The sequence below is a fragment of the Hippocampus comes genome, unplaced genomic scaffold (assembly GCF_001891065.2).
Source record: "Hippocampus comes isolate QL1 unplaced genomic scaffold, H_comes_QL1_v1.1 scaffold68, whole genome shotgun sequence".
NCBI classification, from domain to species: Eukaryota; Metazoa; Chordata; class Actinopteri; order Syngnathiformes; family Syngnathidae; genus Hippocampus; species Hippocampus comes.
Window position 1 is genome coordinate 7,146,402 of NW_017805625.1, and position 27,519 is coordinate 7,173,920.

A 27,519-nucleotide genomic window follows, 5' to 3' on the forward strand; every position below is an offset into this window, starting at 1 on the left:
AAACAAAACAAAAAAAAAAAAACAAGATGGTTGCCGACAACAGTAAAATCCACGATGTCTTCAAAGTATAGACAGCAAATACACATATACAAAAAGCACCTCAAGATTAACTTTCACTTAAAGAAGACATACAAAACTATTTCATATGAGCCAACAAAATATGTTTGGGATCAATGGCTCATATGCAGTACCATTAGTTGCACACACACAGTGTAGTGTATGAAAGGCTACCTCTCCGAATAAAAAATAATGAGTTGTCTTTATGGGAGTCTGCTCTCGTAAGTTGTCACGGAAACAAAATCTGGACTCGCCATGAGCCTTCAGGATATAGGACGGGGTGTAGGCCTAAAGTCAGACAGGACCAGGGTTGGGGTTGACAAAAGTAGGTCACAGACATTGTATTAAAAAACCTGAAAACTTTCAAATTCTGAAAAGAATGCAACTTTGATGGCGAAATGCCATACGGGACTAATAAATGGCGTAGCGCCCTGGGACATAAGCACCCAACGATGTGGAGTGACACAGAATCGGTCTTCCTATAATAGGTTACTTTTGAAAGACGAGATGAGACCACCACTATTTTTTTTTTAAGTGAATGAAGCAGCAACTTTGATGTTTGCGTTTCGATGATTAAGTGCAGCTTGCATTTGCCATTCTGTGCAAGTTTGCCCAAAACACACAGCTAAAAGACAGACGTGCCGCGCACAGGCAAGTGGGAAAATGTCGCCTACTGCAAACACGCTTCATCAGCAGAAAAGAGACGCTCTCTCAGCACTGTTGCAAGCAACCACCTCTGCAACATTTGTCTCTGCCGCGTCTCAAGCGTCTCCGCGAGGACGAGTTGGATCGGCAAACGCCGAGGCTCAGTACGGGGCGGCCGACGTCCAGCTCGCCTCGTCTGGAAAGGTTTGCGCGTGAGACGCCACCTGGTTCTGTAAACACTCCTTCAGCTTGTCTTCTGTCAGCGTCAGCCGCTGTTCCAAGATGGACACCGTCTGGAAGGACAAAGAGGAGGAGGATGATGATTGGAAGCGAGACAAAAAGGGAAGGAAGGAGATGGAGAGAAGAGGCACGTTAGGACGCGCAGCGCCAGCGTGACAGTGATGGACAAATAATGGCCGCAATTGTCTGAGTGTGAATGAGGCAGTTTGTGTACTTTTGAGGCGTCGTGAGCGCGAAACAATATTACTTGGAAAAGGTCTGCTTCTGCCCGCCACAAGACACTCGAAAATAGATGCAATATGGATCAGTGCAATCAGCAGCATCAGCAGACGGCATTGGAAACTCCAAAGACAAACACAATTCAACTTGTTCTCATTTTAATATAATTCTTCCCATCGGAAAGAATGTCATTTGCCATTGTATCACAAAATCCTTGATTAACTATTGACATTTACTTATCCTTATTTGTTCCAGTGACATTTAGACATTAATAATGGTCAAAGGTGCAAAACAGATGCTAACAACTAGAAAATGACACGAAACAAAGTTCAATAAGGTAATTAATGTAAAATAAACACCCAGAGACTGAGACCTGTTCGGAGAAAATAATAAATAAAAGAATAAAAATATCATTTTCAAACCCATCTCACAAAGACTTACTAAATAATAAATGGCCTGTACATTATTTCATAAAAAAATAAAAACATAATGTGCCAGTAGTGTGCATGTACAATCGGCAAAGACTCTCCATAACCTCCGGCTATACCGACATACAAAGATGTTTGTCTCTCAGTTGAGATATATCACTTCAATATACTTCCTTGACACCTATTACTACTTTCCTATTAGCTCAGGCTTTAGTGCCATCTTGTGGATGGTTACAGAAAGAGCACAAAAACCGCAACTGGGTGTCTTTCACCAAATAGGTCTTGAATAGGTGAAAGGGTGCACTGAACCACAAATAGGCAGGGATACAGTTCTGGTTCCACTATATTTTGAGAATTGTCTGGACGCCTGAGCGTCAAGATAAGAGATGAGTTCCACCATGCTTGCATATAAGGCTTGTGCACATCTCTGTTTCACCTGTCAAATGCTTTCACTCCACAGCAAGTAACGGTCTACAGTAAACAGACTAGAAAGCGTCCAGGCGTTCTCTAATCAACCAAGTACATGGTGCTGCTGCCAGTGGTCTGGCAAGTTCAAGGCTCGGCCGGTGCGTGATTCAATTATTTGTGACTGCAACAAAAAGGGTGTATATCTGTTATTTTGCTTTGGTTTCATTTGATTTTCTTTGTTTTTGCCCCTGACTGATTGATTTGTTATTTGAATTCTGAGTAGTGCCTGAAGACATTCAAGACAAGAAAACAATGATGTCCCATTGCAAAGCCAGGCGATGTAATCATGATCACAAATCATTCAGGCAGCACTTTTACGACAACAGTTGTGAAAAAAAAAAAAGAAAAAGATCATCTCAAGGAGGCTGAAAACAGTAACATGATTGTGAATGTCTCCCTTGTGTTGCCTGGTGACAAACACGGTGCGGCAAGGAAGCTCATGACTTTGGATACAGTGAGCGAGGAACACGTCGACAAAACTCCCTTGTTTAATGCTTCAAACAAAATACCTTGTTTGCAGGATTAGCTGTGAAAAAGTATTTCATAAAATCTTCACAAAATGGAAACTCCTCTGGTTTTTGGAGACATTGTCTCTTTGGAGTAGAGGTTGGCATCGGAGTGTATTGTCACTCCTGTCTCATCCCACGCCCAAAGGTGGGGGGAAAAATTGCGTCCTGTCATAGTTCGGACTGGAGTAAAAAAGCAAAGTTTACGGAGAGAATGACCAACGGCATGTAAAAAAGCCACTTGAATTCAACTTGGGACCATGCGGTGAGTGAGTGTCACTCGCGGCCCTTTTCCATCTGTATATATGTAAATAAAATTAATATTTTGTCATCAAAAGCCCTTTCCTAGTGTTGTTTTTGTTGCTTCATAGTTAAGGTGTCCCAAAAGCGAAAATAAATAAATAAATAAATACTAGCATCAAAGTTGCCGCTTTGCCGATCGCTTGTTTTAGGTGAAACCAGCCTGTGTTCGACTAAAGAATGGCCAACGACAGGAAAAAAGTGGCAAACCAACTTTTTGTCGTTAAAGGAGGAGAGTCGACTCTTTCCATTGCAGTTTTCACATAGTCACGCAACGCAATATTCTTTGGGTGCTGAGTGATCAGTCGAAAGGCTCTAAAATGGCGGGCAAGATGGCGAAACTGCTCTGATAATGGACGGCGGTGAATCTGTTAAAAGCAGTTAATGGTGTTATTATGTTCTTGGTCAAGTCTTAAAATACTAGCATTAAATATCCTTTTGTTGATTTAGTTCTTAGAAAACGGTTATGAAATGAATTATTTAAGGTAACATGTTAGATAAAAAATGACTTGCCCTCATTACTGAACAAATTAATTTTTATTTTTTTTACGCCACACGAGGCAAAGGGAACATGTTAGCATAAGGAATTATGTGTTATGAAACTGTCCTACACTGAATGAATATCGTGGGCCCTGATAATAATCAGTTTCTTGTTCAGTGATTTTTTTTTGGAGGGGTTTGATATTCACCAGAGCTTTTCCACGAGGCTATTGTCAGACTTGTGGGGGCCTCAGATCTCTTTTACTGCTCATTCTGTGGAATAAAATGACAACGAAGCCTGTATTTTGCAATTAGATCCGAGTAATGCTCCAATGATGAAAAAAAAAAATCCAAAAGCAAGGCTGAACTGAGGTTTGGAGAGTATCAGGTTTAACTGGAAACATGAACTTGGACACTTCACGGACTAACCCTATTTGTTCTTCAATCCAACTGCACAAATCAAAAATTTTGACACAGTTGGCAGAACATCAGAATTCCTGACGAGTCTAAAGGGCACTGGACTGCTGCGCTCTCTTGCACAGATAAGCACAGAACGCTGATCAAAGTATAAATGAATTCCAAAGAGTAGACGGCTGAAGAGTCCTGCCATGTTTTGACATTCCAATCGGAGTTGATTTTGTGTTTCTGTAATATTCTATTAATAGATTAGTGATGTTTATTTGTCCTCATCATTAAACATTATGGTTAAGACAGTGTTTAAAAGTGTTTTGTTGTCGAAGAATGTACGCAAGGTAACTTGTGGTTACCCTTGTATGACATTTAACCCTTTTAGGGACAGCGGTTACTACAGCGGACAGTTTATTATGTTATCAGGTTACTGATGATCATTATTGGTGAATGAAAGGGTTAAGAATATTATTTCAAACATTGTATGTGAAAATATAGAAAATACAGGTGTCATTGTAGATACTTAGTAATGGGATCATCCATCCATTTTCAACACCGTTTATCCAGAACAGGGTCAGAGGGGTGGCTGGAGCCTATCCCAGCTGACTTCCGGCCCTGAACTAGTAGTGAGTCAGTCGTAGGCTACATACAGAGACAACAACCATACACAGCCCCATTCACACCGTCACTGAGTGGGAACCGATCCCACACTGCCTTGCACACAAGTCAGACGAGTGTACCCACTACACCACCAACGACACGTAATGGAACCATTCATTCATTCATTTTACGATCCGCTTTATCCTCACAAGGGTCGCGGGGGGTGCTGGAGCCTATCCCAGCTGTCTTCGGGCAGTAGGCGGGGGACACCCTGAACCGGTTGCCAGCCAATAGCAGGGCACACAGAGACGAACAACCATCCGCGCTCACACTCACACCTAGTGGACAGGCTGAGTGTTCACTCAGCCTGCGATGCATGTTTTTGGAATGTGGGAGGAAACCGGAGTACCCGGAGAAAACCCACACCAGGGAGAACATGCAAACTCCACACAGGGAGGCCGGAGCTGGGATTGAACCCGGTACCTCTGCACTGTGTGGTCGACGCGCTAACCACTGGACCACCACCGGGCTGCCATAAGGGAACCAATTATTACAATTATCATTGTTCTGAACACGAAATGCTGTTTTGAAAGACGACCAAATCAAACTTTGAACATCGTCGTACTTCAGGGAACAACCGTATAAATGATCTCCATGGAGCAGAATGGATTGTGGTCAAACTTTAAGGTGTGGCTGTACAGTATATGACCACCACTACACCTTTAGGAGAATCTCGTTCAATCCTTGAGGAAAAATAAAGTCTCTACCCAACAATACAACGTGAAGAGCTGAAAAACCTTGTGATAAAGTCTGTCATCTGATGATCAATAAAACCGTGTTACGTTGAACTCCATGAGAAAATGTGTAGACATGTAGACTGTGAAAAGTCATGGGGTGTCATGCTTAAAAACAACAAACGCGCCAAAAATGATGATGAGGAAACTGCTGTTGGCAGTCGTGGTCTTCAGCTGTGGGGTATGCGCGGGTGAGGGTAGTTTTCTTTCTGAGTCATCAGACCAGGCATCTTCTGTTATTCAATCCATGCAAGCAGGGTAAATGTGTGTATATCTTTCTCCTGGTCTCTGTTCTCTAGATCAATAATACCCTGTTTATCTTACCAACCTGATATGGTCCGTCAGTCCTCAGCCTTACTGACTTTTGTGTGAGTGTGCGTGCGATTGTGCACGCGTCCCCCAGGCTGCAGCAACATGATACCGCTCCATGGTTTTCATTTAGGGTAGGAACCAAATCTTTATGCCCCTAAAATGGAGCGAGCACAGTTTCTCTTTTCATTCTAGAATGCATGATACGTCCCATCGCCTTCAGCGTTACCGGCCTGTGTTACAGTCTCATCGCTTTGGTACGGCCCACGCTATGTCTGACCCAAAAGACAAACTGGTGTTGATGCCGAACTGCTTCAATAGGAATGTAAAAAAAAATAAGGATCCAAAACAACGTTGGAGGAGGGAGACATCTAAAACATGCTGGATAGAGACGTTCGAGGAACAGAGTTGGACATCCCTGCTGACCATTTATGTTAGCGTAGCTCAAGGACATTAAGCTCAAAAGCCTCATGGAGAGCATGTAGGTCAGCTTCTAAAGTGTATTTACAAAGCAATGTGAAAGAAATTTACATAGGGGCTGGTTTTCGTATTTACTAATAACTCAAAATGTAGATTTAGTAAAAATGATTTTTGATAGAGTGAGCGCTAATACTATTTTAAGTCATCAACGTTTAGCGAAGAATTCAGACCGATGACATGACGTATGATGAAATTGTCAGACTAAAGACACACAAATCGGGGGCGGCTGATGTCGATCTTTAAACTAATAGCTTGACTGGCTCCTTCTACAACAGGAAAACCGACACTGTAATCAGAGAAAGAGGTTTATTGTCATGTTACATCTCTTGAATGTATTGGAACATGATTTGAGAAATCAAAGCCCAACTTCCCTGTAGTGCTCATTAAAACAAATGATGGACGACATTCAAAACACTTTTTGAATGTCGTCCATCATCCGGCGTGAGTGAAAAAGTCTATGTCTCGGGTGAATCATAGCAGTTAAATACATAGGGTAAAGTGCTGTACATACAGTACTGAGGGGAGGGGGTAGAAACAACTCACAACTGGGTGGAGTGGTGGGTGGACAAGTGAAAAACAGCTACGACAGCAAAGTGCGTCTTTGGAAGCTTCTGTCGTATGCTGAATAATTCATTCGCGTCCCTCAGATTCCTCGACTGTGAGCGGTATAAAGAGCTGAATGGTGAAGCAAGAAAGTATGTATTGGCAGTTATTTGCGCTTTCCTAATAGCATGGGTGTTACAATATGCTCACGTTTGCCTTATTTGCTGGTTTGGCTGTTGTATTGTAAAATAGTAAAAAGAAATTGTCATGATGAAGGCCATCCACTGAGGCCCAAACCCCTCCTCTCGAGTTGACGTGTTGACATAAAAGGTCATAGTGCATTCCGTGACTGCTCATCGTGTCATATATTCCCATTGTCATTCTGGGTGTTCCGTTTTCAGACTTGAAGAAAGCATCACGTATTAGTGGTGAAATGTGAAAGGGGTGACAAAGCGTGCTGCAGCCTGCCTCGCTGAGCTAGCTGCTGCATTTTTTTTTTTCCGAATCCTGTGCAGGTTTCTACACATGACCATCCATGTGTTTGACTGCAAATATTCCTCTGCGACATATGCTCATCCAACAATACCCAACTCGGAATTTGTTCATAGTCTGCATATTTGATGCTCTATTTGTGGCACTTCCCCTTTCAACCCCAAGCTCCACCAAATATGATATGAAATATAGCCACACTTGCAACCTAATTGTTTTATCTTTACTTTCACACCACATTTCACTGAATTCCGTCTCTTTAGAAGTGTCTTGCGATATCTTGACAGAGCAACGTGGTAACATTTTCACTCATAATTGGAATGCCCCAGTGAGAAGAAGAAAGCTTTCTAAAGTACTCAGATATCAAATATGGGGCTCTACGAATACCTCCTCACATCATCTGAGGATCCATAATTCATGAATCAAACATGGGTAAAACAACACAGAGGCATTGCAGATGAAAATAAAAAAGGAGGATTAGAACCAAATCCATATAGTGAACACATGTTTTGGGGCGCTAATGTGTGCTTGAACTGAACGAAATGTAATTCATCAACCAGTGGGATTCAGTGTCAAGCACCATAGAAGGAGTTATGTAATCGTTTTCGTGTCCATGCTGCTGAAACCATTTCTGGCCTACAAGTTGAGAAGTAAAAGGAAGCTTTTGTTCTCGACTGCATGAGTGGGTGGCGCGGTGCATGCCACGAAAGACGAGCCCGACGTCCACTTACCTGCGTGAGAATATCCAGTTGACCCATAATGTGTTCAAGCGTGGTGGTTAGGCCAGGGGGCGCGCTTTCTTCCAAGACAAGGGACACTTGAGGCGAGGGCTGAGCCGGGTAGTGGACCTTTGGCTCCACGCCGTGGACCTTTGGCTGGGTGGAGGTGGAACTGGTGCTCAAACTCCTGTGGGTGTTGGGATGTATGGCTGCACGGGGAGGACGGCCTATTTTGGCAGCTGTTTGGGCTGGTTCCGAGGCCTAAAATCGTGGCAACAGAAACGCGGTCACTCTCTCTTAAAACCTTCGTCCAACATTGAAATCCAAACTCTAACTTGAAAGCCTAACTTTAAGCTTGAACCTCAATTTCAAACTCAAATCCTCATTTAAATGTCAAATCTTGAAATGAAGCGCTAAACTTACGTGCAAACCACAACATAGAGGCTTAATGCTGACTCCAAATTCTAAATCTGATGTTTAAGCCAAACAGGAAACGACGGTTCAACCAAATACCGTATTTTCCGCACTATAAGGCACACCTTCAATGAATGGCCTATAAAGGGAATACAGGTACAATAAAATACAGCTTCATTTATATAGAGCTTTCACAACCACTGCCGCTGGAACAAAGCGCTTTACAGAACATTTAAGATATGTCCAAGAAATCAGAATATTGATCCATATGTAGAAGGCGCATCGGCTTATAAGGCACACTGTTGGCTTTTGAGAAAATTGAATACTTTTAGGTGCGCCTTACAGCGCGGAAAATACAGTACATGTACAGGGATAACTCATGGAGGTAAGCTATTTCAAAATGTCTAAAACTAAGAGCAGAGGTATGCTGCCCTGAGTGGGTGGCAAATGACTACTTTGCACAGCAAACAAAATAATTATCTTAAACACAGAGAGCCTGCTCGAACATGCACTTTCAAACTATACATTGGTAGTGACAGGCTTATTTTCCCCAGAATTGGGAGTGATCCAAAAGGAGCAGAAATCCGTACTGGGCCGAAATGATCCAACTACGAAAAAGTAGACAAAAAGTCACACAGTCTGGAAACATTGTGGTTGGTTTTTGCTTTTCACTTTTCACACAAAAGAACAAACTTTTTTGAATTGAATTTTGTTAAAAGGCTACATTGGATACAAACAAGACTGACAACATAAACATGCACGTTTGAAATGAAAAGGGCAGTTATGAGAAGTTGTTATTCGAAAGTTAGATTTGAGTGAAACTTATGTCATGTTCAAGTTCGTCTTTTGTGACAATCATTTTCATCCCAATTACACGACACAATGTCGTTATCAAGCACCAGTACTCTCTATAGAGTACTCAAATTTAAGTACTAGTGCTTGAAAAAATCAGAACAAAAAGTGGTATGGGCGCATCCCGAGTTCGTTCTGCATCTCAACAGCTGCTTCAGTGCTTACAAGGGGTCACGGCAGGCCAAGCAAAACAGCTTATGTAAAACAAATCAGGATGAAATCTACATTTCCTTCTAACGCCACCGAAGGGATGAACAAGTCCTCAGGTTCCCTCCGGTGGTGTTTACATGCTGATCGTGAAAAGTGCAGCTCAACATCTTGGGCCATTATGCCTCACTTGTGTACAATCTGTTATTATCTGGTGAACACAAAGGCCTTGGCATATGATTCACATTATCATATGCATTAACAGTAGAGCATGCGACATTCTGATTTATTACCATTCAGTTGTTTTCCATTCCCCCTCCTCAATATTTCACATCTGTATTCGATTTATATCGCCTTCCTCTGAAATTAGAATCAGACATTTTCTGCTACATTTTTCAGCACTGATTTCCTTTTGCAGGACTTTAAACAATCAACTGCTCTTTCATTTTGAACTAAAAATAGACCAAAAACAAAAAAACAATCTTGTTTAATAGTTTGTATTCGGCAATCCAGAGATAAATATTTTTTTAATAGGGAGGGCACTTCCAAACATTTTATGCAGCCAGCACTGAAAGTTGTCGATGTTTTGTACTACAGTCGCCTTACACATGCAGTCAAGCAAAACCCTGATGTGCTCAAATGTAAACACAAACTGTATGCGCACACCAACTCAGCACACATAGTAACCACCCCTACTAATGAATCACCTGGAGTGGAAAACCAACAGTGGAAAATTTCCTGAGGCCCAAATGAAACTTTGGTTTGAAAGCAGCCATCCATCAATGGTCCTTGCATGCTGCAGTACAAACTACACAAGCGCAGGCAAATACTGACACACAAGAGGAGAGCGTTTTTTTATGAGAGGAGACAGACACAAGCTGGGACACAAGCGCATGGCTGGGTTTTACAACTTGACACAAAAGGATGCTGAAACGTGAAAAATTCTTGAATGCTACGAGGCTCTTTCCAACCCAGGTGTTACTCATAACATTCACAGGGGCATTTTATTGAGGTGCCAAAGCTCTGAAGTCATGCAGCCGGTCTCACTGGCATGTTTTCACCCAGCTGGCACTAGCATGACAAGTTACACATGTTCCAAGACATTTCAAACATCAGAAATGCTAGAATGTGTTACCAAAAGCGCTAATCAGCTACATTCTTTTTCAAATAATTTAATGGGACTGGAATACCAGAAGGGGCATCGCTACCTAAAGCATTATTTTTGCGATGAGAAACCCTTGCCCAGTACCCCGAGACACACCAAATAAATAAACAAACCAGCAACCAGTGCAATTTCATCAATGATTATCAAACATCCATTCGTCCATATAACTGATTACCAGTCAATCTCCGGTTAGTTGGAAACGGGGCACTCAGTAGCATTTAATACCAAACTAGTTTAGTGAAACACTACACCACCAATGGAACCAACCAATGATTACATACGGAAGCGAGATTCAGTCCATCGGCGCAGGTCTGTCGGGGAGGCGGGACAAGCAGCTGTCAAAGTCATGTCGACGGCGGCATTATGTGACTAATCTTAGTAGGCATAGACAACTGGTGTCAACCTCAAGGCCTGAGGGCCAGATCCGGCCCGCCGCATCATTCTATGTGGCTGGCGAAAGCAAATCTTGGGTGTCAACTTGCATAATCCTTGGTGAAATGTGTACCGAAATGTCAAATTGTTGTGTGCAATAAATAATGTTGAGATTTTGCAATTATTTTGCCACTCTGTTCATACCCACTCGAACAATAATTGAACTATTATAGTTGAGTTACTTGATTTCAAAACTAGTAATCCACTAATTTGTTTTGTACAAGTAATAATGCACTGAGACGATTAAACATTTTTTTAGTTTCACTGTCATCACGGCCCACCAAGGGAAGACGTAACTCCACAGTGGCCCGCGACAGAAATGAGTTTGATGCATTTTCGAATTGAAATTGCTTTTGACTGACTGTTAACACGACTGATGCAGCATTTGGATTGATGAAAGATCCTTTGAAAGCAGTTTCTTAGTCGAGCTTGGTTGCGATGATGCATTTCTTTATCGGTCTTTTTCTATATTTTTGGTGCAATGTGAAATTGCTTTTCTCTAGTTTTTGGCATCTCTTTTCTCTTCTCTATATACAATTTCTCATTGAGTCTTGGATTCAACCACTCTACTGTGCCAGGGAAGATGCATTTTCCTTTCTCTAGTAGCGACATTAGTTTTGCTTGTTTAGCTTCATCGTTCGGTGATGTCTTATGAAAATCAAGGTTGTGGCCTATACATACAATTACTGTTGCATACCACCTTCCACTCAGTAAGATGTTTACTGAGGTCTCGCATGCGTAGGATTCTATAGCACCATCTGCAGAGAATTGCTTCAGTCTACTCTACATTTACATCATCTTTCAAGTTTGAAGATTTTGGACCTCTCATCACGACCAGCAACTAAGGGACTTGGTTTCAGTAACTGCAAATCGTTGTCATATGCATGTACTGTGCAGCAGAACAATGAAAACAATGGCGAAGGGAGAACAGAAGTTCGTGATGCTTTGGAAGTCTTCTCTGTCCCTCTTCATCCTAAGCCGTGCAGTGCAGTGGAGTGGAGGGTGCATGTGTGTGTGTGTGTGTGTGTGTGTGTGTGTTGAGCTGTGAAGGGAAGCCTGTTGCGAGCGTGCAGCTCGTCTGCCTGTACACGTGAGCGGGAGAAAGACCCAGATGTGAAGCTAGAGACGAGGAGGGGAGGCGGGGGAGATTAGGGCCGATGTGATAAGAGAGAGCTGATCTGCCTGTCAGCTATGGATGGCACACACACACACACACACACACACACACACACACACACACACACACACACACACACTTATTTTCCCACAGCAGCAAAGACTTGATCAGCTGTGTTGAGCACTGAGGAAATCAGAAACGCTGAAAACACACAAATTCTCAGACTTTGGCTGGGCAAGAGCTCGTTTGAAAGCTGACTTACTGTGCTGAACAAACAGGTCTGCGTGATTCTGGTGGCGTGTCCATGACTGGGAAAGCATCGTGCAGCCTTGCATCCAACCACATAAACAGATCAGCATATCAAATGAGCTACATTGGAATTCCCTGTGGATTTGAGTCCAAGGGGGGTAGCTTCAACAGTGAGCGGCCTTTCCTCCATGCATTGCTCTCATTAGTCAATCTCTTCCTGATTAAATTAATTGTAACCTAAGGCTGTAGTGGATTGTAAGTGGATGCTAAGCATAGCGGGCTAGGATCTCCCAAAACTTGGTTAGGCTTACGGAGGCCTTACAGGGGAGCTAAATGCAAAAAATGTTCTTGAAAGAATACGTTAAATGTGTCCATGCCAGTCAAAATCAGGTATTCTGAATAATGCTTTTGTGGAATAAGAATTAAGCATTTTAAAGGGGAAGTCGACCCAAATATATATTTTTTACAGTAATGTGTTCTTTGCGCCTCCAATCAACTAAAGACAACAATCTGATTAATGTTGCGTGTGCGCAATATGAGTTCAGTACCAAAATCCAGCCATTTTCTGTCAATTGAAAATGAAGTCACAGTTACTCAGGACCAATCACAGCTCACCTGTTTTCTGAAGCTGAGCCATGATTGGCTGTTACCTGAGCCCTGTGCAACTGCGATGTCATTTCTGGTCGACAGCAAGTGGCAAAATGGCCGCCCACTGAGATGGATAAAAACAGGTTATTTTATTGTTGAACTCATATTCCACAAACGCAATATTATTCAAAAGTAGGGCTGCAAAGAATTTATTGTTTATTGATTGCCCCTTTTAGTGAATTTGACATCACAACTGCTCTTGGCCTGGCACTGCCAATGTCGCGTGAACAAATCCAGAAAACAGGCAAGCCGTCAGGTGATGTCAATTTCAGTCAACAGCAGAGGACAGAATTGGCCAAAATGGCAGACGCATGACAGCGAATAAAATGAATCCCAATGCTGTGTTTAGAATACTACGGGCACGTCCAACATTCTGAGAGAATCTTTTGGTTTAGATTCTCTTTAAATGCTGCTAATGCAGTCTGAAAATTCTGACCGTGAATTTTTTGAGGCAGCTTTCTGTCCCACAGCAAGTGATGAGTCGGGTTTAATATGCCATCTGAAAGGGGAACTGTTATTATTTTACTGGTGAGTAAGGGTCTTTAAAAAAGTGCTGATTTCGGGGTTTGTCATACTTTACTCCCCTGTAGGGCACAGAAACAGGTTGGCTGGAGTGGACCTTTACCGTCCGTATGACAAATTTCTTTGGAACTTCTCCAAACAAGTTTTCTTATTTCAGACAAATAATTGCATTTGAATATACAATGTATGTTTCAGGATCTTTCCATGTGATATTTTGGTGAACATCTGAACATGCGTAGTTGCCTCATGACAGTTAAATCATTCAATGTACACACGTTGCTTAGAAAAATAGGATATTATTTTGATGAGCTGTCTGTGTTCATTCTGGTGATAGAGGACTTCCACGGATTCTATTCACTGCATTATCCCACTTGACTTCAAAGCACTGCTAAGCGAGAGATATTTACCTCCCGTTATTAGAACAACTCTGCTTGTTGTGTTGGTTGTTTACGCCCAAATCCAGAAAGCATTTGAAATCCATTTCTAACAGACTACTGTTTAAGCAAGAGGGTGACATTTTTTCCACTTCTTCCCTTCCCTCTCAGGCGACACACACACGTGGCAGATGAAAGAGGCGCTATAAATAATGAATTCTGAATGGATAAATAATACATGAAAAGCAAAACCTAGGAAAGTGGCACTTTCCTGGTGCATCACCTGGCATCGATGACAACGTTGCAACTCGCAGACGACAATTCAGAAAAAAAAACAGAAATGAATGAAAGTCCAGAAATGAACCCTAATTAAAATGTGGGCGGGCTAAATAACTATGTTGCCTACATGTATGTATTTCTCTCAAAGAAACACTCGGTTTTAAAGTCCTAAGTTGAAGCTTTTACAAAATGTTTCAATTCATTTTGTTGCCGTTTTGATTAGTCTCATCTGATGGCATTCCTGACGCTAAATATTACTGAATGCAATTGCTGGGTGATTCTATTGAGCTCTTCCAACAGATCTGATTAACTTTAGCACTAAAGTTGGATTACATCGCTTTTTCACGGTTAAATACGTTAAAATGAAATAACGTAAATTCCCCTTTTTTCTCTGGGTCTTTATTAATAGTTATTTTTTTTTAAAAACCAACAATCATTGATACTGACCAATAGGAAATACATTTATCCTGATATCTTTCTCAGCCATATCGGCCAACCCTAATCAATCGGGTATGAGAAAGTACAAAAACTGATCATTGTGTGTGGCTCTGGTCCGTTGGCAGGGCAGTGATCAATACAAGCAAGAAGAAAGGAGGATGCTGAGTATTGTGCATGCAAGGACCTTGGCATTGCCCTTGGTGATGTAAGTAACACTGCGGCCGGTTGAAATGATTGAAATCTCAAACCGTCTTTGAGGTTTCCTCCCCTCCCTGCAACCACTTTCCCCTTTTTAGTTTGAAAGTGATATTTGACGAAGCATTTTAATATTTAAAGAGAACTAATAGCCGCAATGCCCGAGGACCTTGTTTACCCTTTTCAGAAAACAATCTCTCCATTATTTGTTCTGAGAGTGTGCAAAATCTGTTAAAAACACATCTTCCAATCTAGGATCAACTTTAAATGTCAACTTGGAGGGGAAATCAGGAGAAGTGCTTTCAGTAAAGTACTGTGATTATATACCATAAACATCTTCATTCCCATAACAACTATGCATCTAAATGCAACGACTGAATGCTTTCATCGGTAGCAGCTATTTCTAATTGTAAATGACCATAGTAATCAATTAATTTGCTTGCTAAGAATCTTGTAAAATGCGTCGATATGATTATTAAATAATTGAGGCAAGCTGGAGTGCACTACTTGGCTGCTATCACAAGACTGGTTTGCTGACTAAGAGCAACGTGACACCTGCTGTGGGTGGTTGAGCCACATGTAACTTGACAATGCAATGAGTCACTTGTCAATACAACAGCCATGTTGAAAAAGGAGTTTCAAACATTTAGATTTAGATGAAATTTAGATTTATATGATAGATACCCATGAACATTACAGTTAAACATCGTTCATTTTGTTGTTATGAATCTTCTACTACCCCTCCAAGTTGGAAAAGCCTCATCTCCCCATTTGGTGTTGTGGTTTATACAGAACAGCAACACAAAAAAAAAAAGAGGGCCAGATCCGAAAAAGAAAGTAAAAGAGGATTATGAATCTGCAATTGTCCAGGGACATATTATGGAAAATTGGCTTTTTAATTGCTTGTCTAAAAAATCTCTGAAGTGCCTGCCCACCCATGTGTAAAATTGCACAACCAGGTACAATTTTTGCGAGCTGCCTATTCCCAAAAGCATGTGTCTGTGAGCAAGCTGTTCAGAATTTTGTTGAATTTTTTAATTTTGGCAATCAGTCAGCTGCCTGTACCGCATACACAGATCTGTTTTCACAACTTAGTGATGAGGTCACATTTTTTTTTTTGTTTGTACTGGGCCTCGCATGTGCTTTGCAGTTTGCGTTGGTTTTTTTGTCGGACTCAAAAAGAAGCCACCCCCATAGCTCCGCCCCTGGTCATCATGGTAATGAAAATCTTATGGCAGGGTAAGAAGCAGCTCATTTGCATGAAACAGGACCACCCCCTTCAAACCAGCATATTTCAGCAAGACTAAAAAAGGGGCCGTTAAGAAAGATGAAACCGTTTTCAATTTTGAAAAATAAATTGCATGTCTCTTTAACCCAGCACAGTGAGGTAGTGGCTAACACATCTGCCTCACCTTTGAGGGCTTCTAGGTTTGAATCTCGGCTCGGGTCTACCCTCCATCTTGCCCAATGTCAGCTGGGATAGATTCCAGCTCACCCCTGACGATAATGAAGACGAGCACGAGAAAATAGATGGATGAATATTCTACAAAAGTTTTGGGGTGCACTTGAGCTAATTTCCCTGGCACTCTTTGCACAGCCAGTTACTTTCCTGCAATAATTACACACATCTGCAGACAGAAAATGTTTGAAATCAATGCCGCAGGCAAAAAGACATGTTTGTGCAACTACAAAATTACTTTTTTAAAAAATAAAATTAATGTTGTCCTGCTTCGCTGACATAAACTACACACACGCACACACACGCACACACACACAGCTTAAAAGTCTTTTTGCATCTGGTTATTTTAAGCATAATTGACTATGGCATTTATTGCGGTTTTGGGTGGTATCTACACAACAGACGTCAAATTAATCCATTGGACAAGATTTTGTAAGGTTATTTTCTTTTGGCGTTATTACAAGTGCAATATTAAACAAACACTAAAAGGAAAGTATTTCATTGATCTTACGTGGATGAAAGCAAACCAACTTAAACACAAATTTCATTTTAGGCAAACAGTGACTGTATTTTGTTATACAATGGCTTAGGTTGAGGTATCAAAACGGTGTTTCAGGAGCCACGTTGTCATGACTTGAGGCTTACAACAACCGACTGTCGAAATGAATATCACATTAAAGAATGCTGTTACAATATAAACATAGATTATATTAATATGCAAATTACTTGAAGAAGTCAGGAAATGGGGATGAAAGTATTTCACATCAAAGTGAAGGTGCAGGACCAGATAGATATTGGTCGTCCTACATAAGTGGTACGGAGACGTGAAATACGCCAGACTTCAAAGGCTGCAATATGCTTGGAGGGGTAAGGCGGCATGAAAACACTAAACACTAGGGCATCTGTACCATGTGGGTGCCATGTGTTTATTTTTATACTAGCTGTAAATATTTGCATAAACCTGTAGTTGAACCTGTGAGATTATGTTAATATGCAAGCATACTATTTATGTTGTCCGTGAACATTTTGCTGCATATTGATCGATTGATTAATTGAACATATAAACACATAACATAAAGACATAAAACAAAAATCAAAAGAAAAAAGAAACACATTTTAGTTAGAAGACATGCAAGCGTCCTACCCCTTGTTCTAAATTATTAGCTTTAAATTGTTTTGCAAAACTTTGCAGCAATTCCGCTTTGATCACATTTCAGAATTAAGAGTAAGGAATAAAACTACGGAGCTCCAGACATGAGATTTGAAAAAAAATATGTATATATTTGTGCACCTGCTGAAACTACGATGTACGCACGAGGAACTCCTTCGCACGAGGAACTCCTTTGTGGGTATGACCTAGTGACCAAAGTGAGCACAAAGTAGTTGTTCGTGCGCATAAAGTACCATATTTTCCGCACTATAAGGCGCACCTAAAAGCATTAAATTTTCTCAAAAACCGACAGTGCGCCTTATAATCAGATGCGCCTTATATGTGGCTCAATATTCTGATTTCTTGAATGTAGTATTGTAAATGCTCTGCAAAGCGCTTTGGTACAGCTGTAGCAGTTGTGAAAGTGCGATATGAATAAAGCTGTAATGTATTGTATTGTATTCCTTTAGCGCAGCTCCATCTAGTGGATGCATCACGTAACCTCAACCACAATTTTAGCTTCTATTCTATTCGCCTTATAATGCGTTGCGCCGAATATGTGAACACAGTTTTAAAATCAGTCGTTCATTGAAGGTGCACCTTATACTCCGAAGCGCCTTATAGTGCAATAAGTTAAAACTTATTGTTAACACTGATTATTATACACACACAAAGACTAATCAATTTAATCAATTATTTGAAGTTTATTCACGAGGCCAATTTTGTTTTTAATTGATAGTGGGCACAAGCCGAGCCTGCAGCCGCGTAGGAAAAGAAAAAAAAGCGGATTCCACAGTTCAAAGCACATACTCACTGACACGCAGTGCTTACACTGAACATGGCAGCGAACAGATAAGAGCAAATTCACGAGAGCACTGTTACTGTTTTTTGACCGATATATTGATTTAAGTTCATTCTGAATGGGCAGCCATAAAACAAGAAGCGAAAAAACAAAACCAAAACAAAAATCCACCACGTAAACATTCCAAATGAGAACAACCGAGCCTCTATGTGCAGTCCACTACTTGCTTGCAACCAGAAAAAGTGCTGTTTATTTAGTTTCAACGACTTTGCAGCTAAAAGGACAATGTGACATCAGGTCTAAATTCTTTCAGACCTTGTGTTGAAACAGGAGTTCAGAACATTCAGACAGGCATTCTCCCAAACTTGCTCATTTTCCATATAGACAATTACGGATATGTCATTGAATGCCTTTCTAGGTACGTGGAAGTTTAAAGAGGGAACAAATAAGATGTCGTCAGATTTAGAATATTAAATATGGAATATGGCACCTGGTAGGTGGGGCTGGTGGACTGCTGCACCCTGGCTGTGTCACTGGCTGTGTCACTGGTCTCATCAAAATTGCTCTTCCACACCATCACCTGCGGGTCAGTTTAAAATTGTCACATCTTTTGCCAAAAACAGAATGTACATGGATGGTTTTAGGGATGTTATCTCACTAGAAAATGCAGCTGAAAAGGCTAGAACTGAGTTTAACTTATCACCTGTTCGTCGGAACCTCCAGAAGAAAAGTACTCTCCTGTTCTGGAAAAGGCCACGCAATTTACTGGACCCTGTGGAGATACAGAGTCGAGATCACATTGTATCTTTATCTCACCTGACGACTCCTGTGCTAACTACTGATGTACGGGGTCACGGGGAAGCAATCAAGAAAGCAGAGCTGCAGGTGGGCAGGGGTCAAACTCTGGTCAGAGCCAGCAATGATCACCTGAGGGTGTCAGGACAAAGGAACGGAAACAAAAGACACACACATGGCAAGTAGGAATTATAAAAAAAGGGAGCTGTGTCCTATGTGCGGCTGGCACCCAGACAGGCCAGTTTGTGTGAGGAATGCTTTCCCAGAAGCACCTGAGCGAAGCAGACAGTGTCACTATGGCAACACGACGACATGACAGACAGTATGTTCTGTTTCTGCTCTGACTAATGCCTGCTGCCAGGCTGGCACTTGCCACGGCTAGACAAACACTCATTACTGTACTTTTTTTGGGTGCTAGACGTTCAATGCTATGCATTCTTCAGCTCTTTACTCCAACCGGCACTCATACTGTACCTGCCTCTATCCCGTGCTTTAAACAGTGCCCAAACACAACTTTGCCTTTCACCTCAAAATTATTTATAATTAATTAATTTCAGGAACAACTTGACATTATTCATCAGGTTTGCTTCCCACCACCTTTATACTTAGCTTCATGTTGCGATAAAACCACTGGCAGGACAATAGATGACCTAGTATGTGTGCTCTGACACATGAGTGCAGCATACAAATGAAAATAGAGCTTCGCACTATGTAGCGTTTCGTACTCAACCTGTAGAAGCACCATCAAAAAGGGGTGCTAGGGAAGCAGTCACATTCATTAACCTTAGCACAAATACTGATGGGAGAGGTGAATAATACAGTGAAACCTCCGTGCAGCTCCGCCGCAATCTTTTTCAGAATGCTGGCCGACCTCCAATTTGAAATAATTTTCCCAAAAGATATCACAGAAATTGAATAAATCCATTCCAGGGTCACACTGTCTTCACCATAACACATTTGTTGACTCTAAAGACAATGTTTTCAACAGTCATTCCAATCCGTCATGATTTTGGTGGCAAATCTACGAGGAGGGAGAATGCAAGCCGCGGTACATTCCGTTCTGCCAATTTTATTTTTATTCTTGTTGACTTAGTCATATCGTACTGAGCAGCCTGGGCAGAAAGTTGATGCACTGAAAAGGAGGACCACGTGGCTAATCTGCATGAGATCAAGCCAACTTGCTGCGCTGTGTTTGTTAATTGAGAGGTATACGGTGTGGGTGGCGAGGGTCTGTTCTTAACTGCCATTCAAGTGTAAAAAGAAGTTAAACACAGTAGAAACAAAAGAGATTTCTGCTTTTTGTGTGATTTTAGAATCCCATTTTTTTTACTCATACATCAGTACCATTCGAATTTAGAGGTTATATTGTACTGTGAAAGCTCTTAGCTCAAGCAGATTGGAGTCAGTGCTGAGCCAAAGAGAACAATGCGACAAATGGCGCGTGTGTGCAAGAGATGACAACTTCAGAGGTGTGAGAAGGGGGATATGATGTATTGATTTGTTGTTTTTTTTTTTTTTTTTAAATCTGTACTAAGAGTGGACTAGTGGGAAGTGAGGTATAAAGACATCATACACAGGACACAAAAATAAATGTGTTAGATCGATAGGCTTCCTTTCGATGTTGGGCCTGCCAGTCCAGTAGGGTCGAAAGAGAGAATATCAAAACTGTTGAGAACAGACAGAGTTGAGCTGAGATTGGACAAAAGAAAGGAGCGAATCAAAGAGGAGAAGAAGAAAAGGAGGTGGTGGATGAGGAGGAGGAGAGGATACACATAAACAGAGGAAGAAACACGGTCCTATTTCGGAGATGAGTCATTATGAGTGGGCTGCTTGCCTGGCAAGTACTAAAATAAACTGTATACACATATACAAATGGGGGGAAAAAAGTAAATGATCATACTGTAGACACACTTCAAGGAAGGAAACAAAAAAGTTGACATGCGGAGTCGAGAGCAATGCTAATGATGACCAAGTAGCACCCGAGTAGTGTCCCGCAGGCCTCTGCTAATGCTGTAGCTCACTAGTGATGGGAAATTGTGACTTCCTAGAAACGTTGTAGAAGTCATTGTTTGAAAATGTAAACCACTCCAGAGATTCATAGAAAGTGTTGCATATATTATATTTATGGAATATATTTAGATATATTATATATACCTATATAATGTTATATAGATATCTATCAACTCATATATATATAATTTTTTTTGTTTGTTTTTTTTAAACGAGCGACCTAGAGCATCAAAGTGGAAGTATTGCTCACTTTCAAAAAACGTCATTGACAATTGATCAAAACTAATAGGTTGTCTCTTACCCTTAAGCCCGGCCAGGGTATAAAGAATTTAGGCGTGTATGGGTGCGTGTTCATACCTGGTGCCCGTGCAGCGTGAACAACAGTTTTCCCTCCACGAGGTCCAATATCTTGGTTGTGGAATCGTTGGATGCAGTGAGGAGAAAATTACCAGATGGATGGAAAGACAAACTGTTCACCGCGCCATTGTGGACTAGAGAGAACACACACAAACACAAATTAATGCAAAAGTCGCACACATAATATTTATCCAACTTTACAAATACTGTGTTGTGAAACTTTTCTTAGCCTTAAATATAGTTGTACTGGCCGGGCAGCCAGGCACCACATGTACCACAGCGGCCTGTTGTACATAATCAAGCTATCTGCATAATTCAAAGCAATTTGGTACAAGATCGATTGCAGCAGAATTGCCCGTTTTTTCTCCATTTCAACCATTTTACCACCTACTGTAGTTTATGCTTCTCCGCTAACTGTGTCTTAATGGTGGCTACACATCATGTTTACATTCACACAAATGATGAAGTCAATTGCTCTAGTCTGTGGCAAGCTGGTAATCATTATTCGATTCATGCCGGCATGCACTGTAACAACTTGACAGACACAAAATAAGCAGAGCAGGTTTTCCATAAACCATAGGCGCCCTCTTTTGGCTGAAAGAGGGTAGAGGACATTGCTGTCCTCAAGAGCGGCATCAAAACTTCCTCACTTGTCTGTGTGATGCAAATTACAAGCACACTAAAAATCAGGTGATAAAATGTTACCTTTCTAAAACTGAAAAAAATATTTTTTAAGAGAACGCTTGTATTGAATCCCATTGAATGTGTACCTAATCTTGTGGCAGCTGAGCGTAAGGGTCAAAGGGAAACAAATAACCGCGCAACTTCCAAAGTGGAACACAATTCGTTCCACGATACTGGTTAACTTCCAATGAATAGTTAAAAATTTGAGTTTCCTGAGAACAAAATGTAAAATGAATGAATGTGTTCCAGGCTCACATAGTTGCCACCATGTACAGGTGACGTTTTAAATACCGTTTTACCGTGCCTAACTGTCATACACGCATAGAGTTAACCGCAGCATGACAACACAGATATAAAGGAATAAATAAATAAAGTAAAACTACTCAACATTTGACTATTGCCATTCGCTTCTGTGGTCAGATCAATTCTGTGTTTTGCTATAAGTCTACACACCCCTGTTCAAATTCAAACAGGTTTGTGCAGACTTTTCATACCCACTCCCACTGATTTTTTTTTTTTTTTGTAAGCGATTGTATTACTGCTAATGCCCGGACCACCTAAAAAAAGTTGCTTTTCGAAGTGTATGATGATTACCACACGTTAATGCCGTGCATCCTCAATGAGCTGAAGTCACACAGGATCAGAAATTGACACCAAATTGTACCACTTTGTGGAGTGGTAGTGACTTTGGACGTTCCCCTGTATGTGGTTACAATCCATTCACATAACAGCTAGCGGGGCCACATCAAACGCATCCTAAACAAAACTGAATCTGATCAAGCCACTTAAACCAAGTGAATTACATTTGATCAACACCGATCAACACTTCCTCACTTCTCAACACCCTAATGTTACGACATCTTTCTGGGAACTTGTAAACGTAATCATCATAATGATGCAGAAGCGGGGACAGGGAAGGTAGGTACGGACCGGTGTCATTATCCATTATTAGCTCTTGCAGCTGAAATCCATTAAGGGGAGCTGATGAAAACAGTGGCGGTAGACAGACAAAATGACCCCTTCGTTTCATGTTAGGACAATGAAAGAAATCATGAATGCAAACTAAGTCAGACACACTGTTAATTGCAGCCTTAAAATTAACTGACTGTAATTATGTCAAATAATGGTGAGATGTCTTGACTCTTTACCTTGGTAATGCTGGAGCATTTTAAGGGATCGAATGTCCCAAATCTTAACTGATTTGTCAGTGCAGGCTGCAGCGATGCACGTTCCACTGGGGTGGAAATCCACGTGGGTTGCATAACTTCAGGATGGAGGGATGAAAAATTAACTTAGACGAATGAAGAAAGACATCTTTGCGTCGATCAAATTCTTGTCAAAAAAAAGTGATCACCCGGCATGTTCGCAGAAAGAGTGAATACATTCCCTGCTGTTCTTGTCCCACAGTTTAATGGTTTTGTCATCACTTGAAGAAATAACCAAGCGGCTATCTGGAGAAAACCTGCAAGAAATGCAGATATTTAATGAGGTTGCAGGGATATTTGGGTTCGCCAAACGTCTCATACCTTGCACAGCGGACCCAGTTGATATGCTGGCTGAGGGAGAAGAGGAACTTTTGTCGGTGGACTCCCCACACCTTGACCGTCTTGTCATCGGACGCTGTGACCAGATTCTGGCCGTCCGCGGAAAAATTCACACTACGCACCGTGGCCGTGTGAGCCTTGAAAACGGTTGACTGAGCCTTCCTGTAAAACCCACAAACGTACACATCACACACAAGGGTCTGGCTGCTCAGTACAATATGAGAGATACAACTAGACATCATCAAATGGTTTTATTGATTACAGTAACACCCATAAACCGCTACTAGGTGATGGGTACTGCTTGCAAACATTTCCGTCTCCATTACGAAGCTTGTCATCAAAGGGTGAAGAGTTTTAATTGACTTTGTTTCATTATTCAGCACTTTCACGCTTTTATGACAATTAGGAATGTTCAAATTAGATGCTAATAGATTTTATGATGACAAAATATGGGAAGATTAATTTTTTAAAAAAGACTTATGGTATTGGTTTTCTTCGCACTGTGCAAATCATTAACGTTTTCTGTTGAACAACAATTGTTAAAACCAACAATTATCTAATTAAATGAAACATACGTAACAGACATGGAAGAAATAAAAATTCCTGGCAGAAAAAAAGAAAAACCTACATGTTGGGAACCCAAAGGCGCACAGTCTTGTCTTTTGAGCAGGAGGCCACCAGATGTCCTGAGGGAGAAAACTGGATGGAGGTGACGGAGTCTTCATGTCCGTCAAACCGATATGCACGCCTCTGAGGTTTCATATTCCAGATCATCACGCTGCAGTCCGCAGAGCTTGTGGCTGGAGGATGACGATTCAGGGCGTGAATGAAGTTAAGTAAGCAGTTGCCAGAAAACACAAGTCAAATTAAAACACAGATTTTTAAATGTATAGAGCAGTTACCAATTTGTTTCAAGTTGCTGCTGAAGTCCACACTTGTCACAGCATCCTTGTGACCCTTAAAATTACGCTCAAGAGTCGGATCAGGCTATATGGATAGGGAGACAAAGGTTTAAAACATCATACATGTCTGTAAAATGGGCAGTACACAAAAAAACATGAACTAAGAATTATAATGTTTGTATCCACTGAATCTGACATGTCTTCCCAATAAAAAAAAGACAACAAAAATGTGTGCCGAACGTCGCAGCTCATCGTTAGCAGCCTTATACCCGCATGATGGCGCTGTTCCCATTGGATTTGCTTTCAAGCGTCGAAGAAGTAGTAGGTCCTTTACTTTTGTTTGTCCCTGGCGTTTGTCTTTTCGGCCCAGCCTTATGTCTCCATGGCAGCATTGCGCATAGTTGGATTCTTGATGGAGTGTTGACGACTCAGGTCATGCATCCCAATGCAAGGGGAGCTTTTTAGCCCGCCTGACATGCAAAACGCGGGACGACGAGTATCCGTATAACGAACAGCGTTGTCTAGGAGACGTAAGACGGTGACGCTTTCAGCCACGTAGCTCGCGTGCGAAGGAGATATAAAGACTTGTTTTTGCCACGCAAGAGTGTATTTTTTTCGTGGTATGGCCGAGCTGCACATCATAGGTCAGCTGGTTGGGGCCACGGGCTTCCCTCGGAACAGTCTCTTTTGCAAATGGGGGGTTCACACTGGCGGAGGGTGGCGTCTTCTCTCTGGCTCGAAGCAGGGTCAGACTCAAGTGGACAGCCCCCAGACGGGCGACATGGCGTACTGGTGCCATCCCATTGACTTGCACTACGCCACCAAGGGACTGCAAGGTTGGCCCAAGATCCATCTCCAGGTGTGGCACCAAGATTCGTTCGGTCGGTGCGAGTTGTTCGGGTACGGCTACTGCCACGTCCCCTCTAGTCCGGGACATCATCGAGTCAGCTGCTGTACGTGGAGGCCCCTCGGCTCCTGGCAGCAGGAGCTATCGCGAATGTTTGTCGGCGGGGGACCGCAGCTCAGGAGCCCCGATCTAATCTACAGCGGCGCGGACAGATACAGGCTGCACACCGCGTCCATGGGCACCGTGGAGCTGGAGCTCGGCATCATCATGAGAAATTTTGACAAATACGGCGTCGAGAGCTAACACGAAAATGAGCCGCATGTTTTTTTGGGTTTTTTTTTAAATACGAGTTTAAAAAAACTTTTTAAACTATGAACTAACGAATGTAGAGTTGAAAAAAATTATTATGGGTTTTGGATGTGTGATATTCAGCTCAACGGTCATTGTTTTGTTCTTCAGTGAAAAAAAAAACAAAAATAAAATATTTCAAATGTATGTACGACTCAGAAGTCTGTTGTACTGTCAGGTTTTTAACTGCAATATTTTGTGCGGCTGTCTATTTTTGGCAAAACAATGTTTATATTGAGGCTTGGATATGATACATGTAGAGTTGAAAAAAATTATTATGGGTTTTGGATGTGTGATATTCAGCTCAACGGTCATTGTTTTGTTCTTCAGTGAAAAAAAAAACAAAAATAAAATATTTCAAATGTATGTACGACTCAGAAGTCTGTTGTACTGTCAGGTTTTTAACTGCAATATTTTGTGCGGCTGTCTATTTTTGGCAAAACAATGTTTATATTGAGGCTTGGATATGATACATTTCCATGAGACTGCCATAAATAGTTCCAAAATACGTATCTTCATTTCACATCCAAAATTAGTGGAAACTTTACAGACATTTTATACCATTTTGCAACCCTTGCTGAACTCAAAGCATGTGGCGCAGGTCTGGACCCCCCACATCAATTTTATTTGAACCCGAAAAGCTTGACATGTGTCCTTCACTTCGGCCTAACACGCTTATTGCGCCCCCCCCCCCAACAGAACAACCCAGTTAAAAGACAAAAAGTTAACAACCCAGTTAAAAGACAAAAAGTAGTACCTCACGTTCTAGCCAAATCCACAAACACAGTGCAGATCAGTTTCTGGCTTGCAAACATGACAGAGAGAAAATGTAATTGTCTACATCTTTGAAATCCTAACCAGACACATGATTGATTTATATTGAACTTTACTACAAAGAAATGATTTAAAATATGTTAGTGCTTGATTTTGAATGACATTAAATAAGTTTTTTTCAAGATAAGCATTTGGTTTAGAATTTAGTTTCTTTACAACACCCAAAGTGAACTTAAAACCAAGGTACGTATCGAACCAAGATTTTTGGTGTAGCATTACATCCCTTGTGATGAAATATTTACCGGGATGATAACAAGCTTGACCCCACCCCGCCACCACAGCTTTATACGATTGTACTGTACATCTAACACGGGCATGATAGCGTTCATTCACAGTAAACTGAAATAAAAATAACGGCATTGAACCAAAAGTTACACCAAGGGCTCACATGTACAAGGAATGTAAATGGTTAAGATAAACCTCCATTTTAGATCAACAAACATGATTCGTTAACTCGAAACGTCATCATTGCATTATGCTTTGAATAATATTACATCTAACTTTATACTAATTGTACAAATTTTACTGTCGCATGATTCCACATGTATTAGGGTATTAACAATATGTTAACATTCCTCATCTAAATATTTTAGTGTTTTGTTTGTTTTGTTTAGTTTAGATATCAATTTGAATACCTCTTCAATGCTACGTCCTGAGTTTTGTTGGTACTCTGTTGGTTGTACTGTATTATCAGTATAAATTATATATGTGAATATTGTTGCTGTGAATATCAAATTCCTCCCATGTACAATATTGTTTCTATTAACATTAAATTCCTCTCAGGCGATGAAATAAGTACAGTATCTCATGTACAAGATGAGAGTCGACTGCCCAGCTGGCTAGTGACGTATTTCCGCCACACGTATATTGGCTTGTGTCGCACAACTCGAAAAAAAAAAGATCCTAAATATTAGTCCCTCAAATTAAGACGTGGAAATATAAATACAAGAACATCATCAGATTTAAAGCTTGCACATTTCTGGGCGTCCGTTGCACGTCAGTTGCTACTTAGAGCAGACAACATATCGAACGCGGCTCACAGATGGCTTTATGAACTCCCTTACCAGTGCAGAAATCATCTTTCGTGGTTTAGGGACAACGCGGTATGTCGCGACAACTTCCAAAGTGTTTGTCACAACTGACACGGTACTCCTTGAGAAGCCAGGGTTTGCTTTTAGAGCGAGAGATAAAGAAAACAAGACTAGCTGTTCGCCTTTAGCTGCTAGCCTGTGACAACAAGTTTCAGTTTACGCGCCGCTATTGGGCGCCC

General features: G+C 41.3%; 2 protein-coding genes across 3 annotated transcripts; one reads left to right on the top strand and one right to left on the bottom strand.

The window, feature by feature from the left end:
* On the bottom strand, positions 1-27,519 carry poc1a (POC1 centriolar protein A). 2 transcript variants are annotated; one of them, XM_019881397.1, is made up of 11 exons: positions 27,314-27,519; positions 24,221-24,305; positions 23,947-24,118; positions 23,301-23,480; positions 23,129-23,236; positions 22,923-23,038; positions 21,091-21,224; positions 18,632-18,700; positions 18,419-18,508; positions 7,698-7,946; positions 1-995 (listed from the first exon to the last, which is right to left on the bottom strand). In XM_019881397.1, exons 1-11 carry the CDS (start codon positions 27,326-27,328, stop codon positions 864-866), a joined length of 1,350 nt encoding a protein of 449 aa, XP_019736956.1. In that variant the 5' UTR covers positions 27,329-27,519; the 3' UTR covers positions 1-863. The 2 variants fall into 2 exon arrangements, with proteins under 2 accessions (XP_019736956.1, XP_019736954.1); XM_019881395.1 differs by lacking the exon at positions 27,314-27,519 and adding an exon at positions 24,490-24,631.
* b9d2 (B9 domain containing 2) lies at positions 24,683-25,401 on the top strand. The gene has a single exon (XM_019881398.1). It carries the CDS (start codon positions 24,843-24,845, stop codon positions 25,368-25,370), a length of 528 nt encoding a protein of 175 aa, XP_019736957.1. The 5' UTR covers positions 24,683-24,842; the 3' UTR covers positions 25,371-25,401.

What these genes read in the sequence shown, in the direction of transcription:
- poc1a (XM_019881395.1), bottom strand. Translation starts at nt 24,612, where the DNA reads ATGCTGCCATGGAGACATAAGGCTGGGCCGAAAAGACAAACGCCAGGG. An exon ending in GGAACAGCGCCATCATGCGG is followed by an intron (nt 24,306 to 24,489) that starts GTATAAGGCTGC and finishes CTATCCATATAG; the next exon opens with CCTGATCCGACTCTTGAGCG. An exon ending in CGCCTTTGGGTTCCCAACAT is followed by an intron (nt 23,481 to 23,946) that starts GTAGGTTTTTCT and finishes TGGGTTTTACAG; the next exon opens with GAAGGCTCAGTCAACCGTTT.
- b9d2 (XM_019881398.1), top strand. Translation starts at nt 24,843, where the DNA reads ATGGCCGAGCTGCACATCATAGGTCAGCTGGTTGGGGCCACGGGCTTC.